The sequence below is a fragment of the Diachasma alloeum genome, unplaced genomic scaffold (assembly GCF_001412515.2).
Source record: "Diachasma alloeum isolate Michigan unplaced genomic scaffold, Dall2.0 Dall_scaffold_00425, whole genome shotgun sequence".
In the NCBI taxonomy this organism is placed as follows: Eukaryota; Metazoa; Arthropoda; class Insecta; order Hymenoptera; family Braconidae; genus Diachasma; species Diachasma alloeum.
This window is the reverse complement of record NW_021680564.1, coordinates 134,431-136,638: the sequence shown is the minus strand read 5'-3', so window position 1 is coordinate 136,638 and position 2,208 is coordinate 134,431. Positions and strand designations below refer to the sequence as shown.

The following is a 2,208-nucleotide window of genomic DNA, read 5'->3' as shown; positions in this document are numbered from 1 at the left end:
GCTGGTAGTCCTGGTGTAAGCTGAACTATATTAATCTATAGCTTTCACTGAAAAATTATCAGAGAAATCAACGGGGACTCGAACCTTAGTCGCTGATTTAATGAGAAAGTGTGTTTTTGCTTACGCCAGGACTACCAGCTTACTGAACTCTACTCTATTTCGGTTTATAGGCATTTAGCTACTACTGCGATGTGGAATCAATGAGTCATTCCATTCTTTTATCATTTATAGTAACTAAACGATATGCTGTAGACTAGAATTAAAAAAAAAATACTTCAATTATTTTTTGAATCGTATTCATTTATTGATTAAACTCATGAAAAAAAATACATTGTTTTATATGTTTATTTATTATTAAATCATTTTCTTTACTCCACCACTGAGGGGGTTGTATTGAATGATGCGATCATGTAAGATCATGCAGTAGGCTGTTGTAGAGTTGGGAAAAATCTCAGCTGATTCAAATTCCAGTCGAATATCCACAGGTCCAGATTTGAGGAACTCGTTCTGCTTGGAACAGTCGATGATGATGAGCGGCGCAGTCTGAAGAAATGCTCCTATATTCAGTAATGGTTCAGGTTCTTTACCATAGTACGAAGCTTGAAAGTCTGTGTACATATTGTAGAGTTGAGAGTACTGATTGTGTGTAATGTCGCGATTAAGGTTTCCATATGGATAATTCTGAGAATTGAGGAAGAGTTTCACATCACGAATGTTGCAATGATCGAATTCGCTGGCATTTTTAATCTTATCATTTCGTCTCGAGCTCTGAAATCCAACTACAACGAATCTAGGTTTTTCCAGTTGTGTTGAACATTTCACTACCCAGACATGCTTAGAGGTTCTAGGTAGAAGAGGATACTCGTACAATTCCCAAGCTCTGAAGCTGATTGGTGTAGGTATATCTTTAGCTATATAATTGAGCAATTGAACTTTGCGAGAATCTGCAACTTTGATATAGGGTATCATCCATTCAAGCTTGGTTAATGAAATTTTGAAGTCTTCTGCTGCTGCTCCCCCTGCTGGTGGTACCGCCTGTAAAATAGCATTGTTATCGTTATGTGATCGAGTGATAATTAGCTCATGTTTGGGATTGATGATAATTCGCTGATAATCTTCAGCAAATCCTAATATCATATTCAGAGGGATGGAAATATCGAAATATCCTGCATTATCAGTAATTTTTCCATTTTCGCGCAAAATCCAACCAGCATTTTCCAATAAAAATGTTTGACTGGGATTCTGGGAAATATAGTTTTTCATCAAGGTGGTCACACCAACATTTTTACAACGGTCAATTTCCACTGCATTGAGTTCGTAGCGGATTTCCTCAAATAAATGACAAATAGCATTGTTAACGAAATTTGTTGCTACAGCAGGAGTACCATCACCTTTCGTGAGGCGTCCACAGATGTGCAGTGAACTCTTGCAAGGTAGTACATACAAATCTTGATGTTGCACAGCAATACGAATCTCATCATTGTTGTTTAAACTTGATGATGCAAATGGCTGATGCGCGTGAATCTCATAATGGGCAATCGATTCATCAAAAATGATGGGTTTTTGAATTTTCAGAATTTCTTCCATGGTAAACAGCAGCAGCAAGCGATGATGACACAACAAAACTTCACTTTCTTACTTTGTCGCGAGGTTTCAGACCTAGACTCTTCAGGTATACGACGTTCTTCGAAGTGAGCCTCTGGCTGGCAACTGGTCGACTGTGAAACTTCGGGCATAACGTTTGGCTTTTATAGCTCCCACCAACCTTGCTTTGAAAGACAATTCCCATTCTCTAATTAGCCTTTATGTGTAATCTTATAGTGATTACTTCTCCTCGGAAATTTACCAAACTTCCGTCTTGATCATCGATTTTCACTTGCAANTGATAATCTTCAGCAAATCCTAGTATCATATTCAGAGGGATGGAAATATCGAAATATCCTGCATTATCAGTAATTTTTCCTTTTTTGCGCAAAATCCAACCAGCCTTTTCCAATAAAAATGTTTGACTGGGATTCTGGGAAATATAGTTTTTCATCAAGGTGGTCACACCAACATTTTTACAACGGTCAATTTCCACTGCATTGAGTTCGTAGCGGATTTCCTCAAATAAATGACAAATAGCATTGTTAACGAAATTTGTTGCTACAGCAGGAGTACCATCACCTTTCGTGAGGCGTCCACAGATGTGCAGTGAACTCTTGCAAG

The 2,208-nt window shown here is 38.0% G+C and overlaps 1 protein-coding gene across 1 annotated transcript; it reads right to left on the bottom strand.

Moving 5' to 3' along the window:
• Window positions 1-354: 354 nt before the first annotated feature.
• LOC107042152 lies at window positions 355-1,587 on the bottom strand. The gene has a single exon (XM_015263059.1). It carries the CDS (start codon window positions 1,585-1,587, stop codon window positions 355-357), a length of 1,233 nt encoding a protein of 410 aa, XP_015118545.1.
• Window positions 1,588-2,208: the final 621 nt, after the last annotated feature.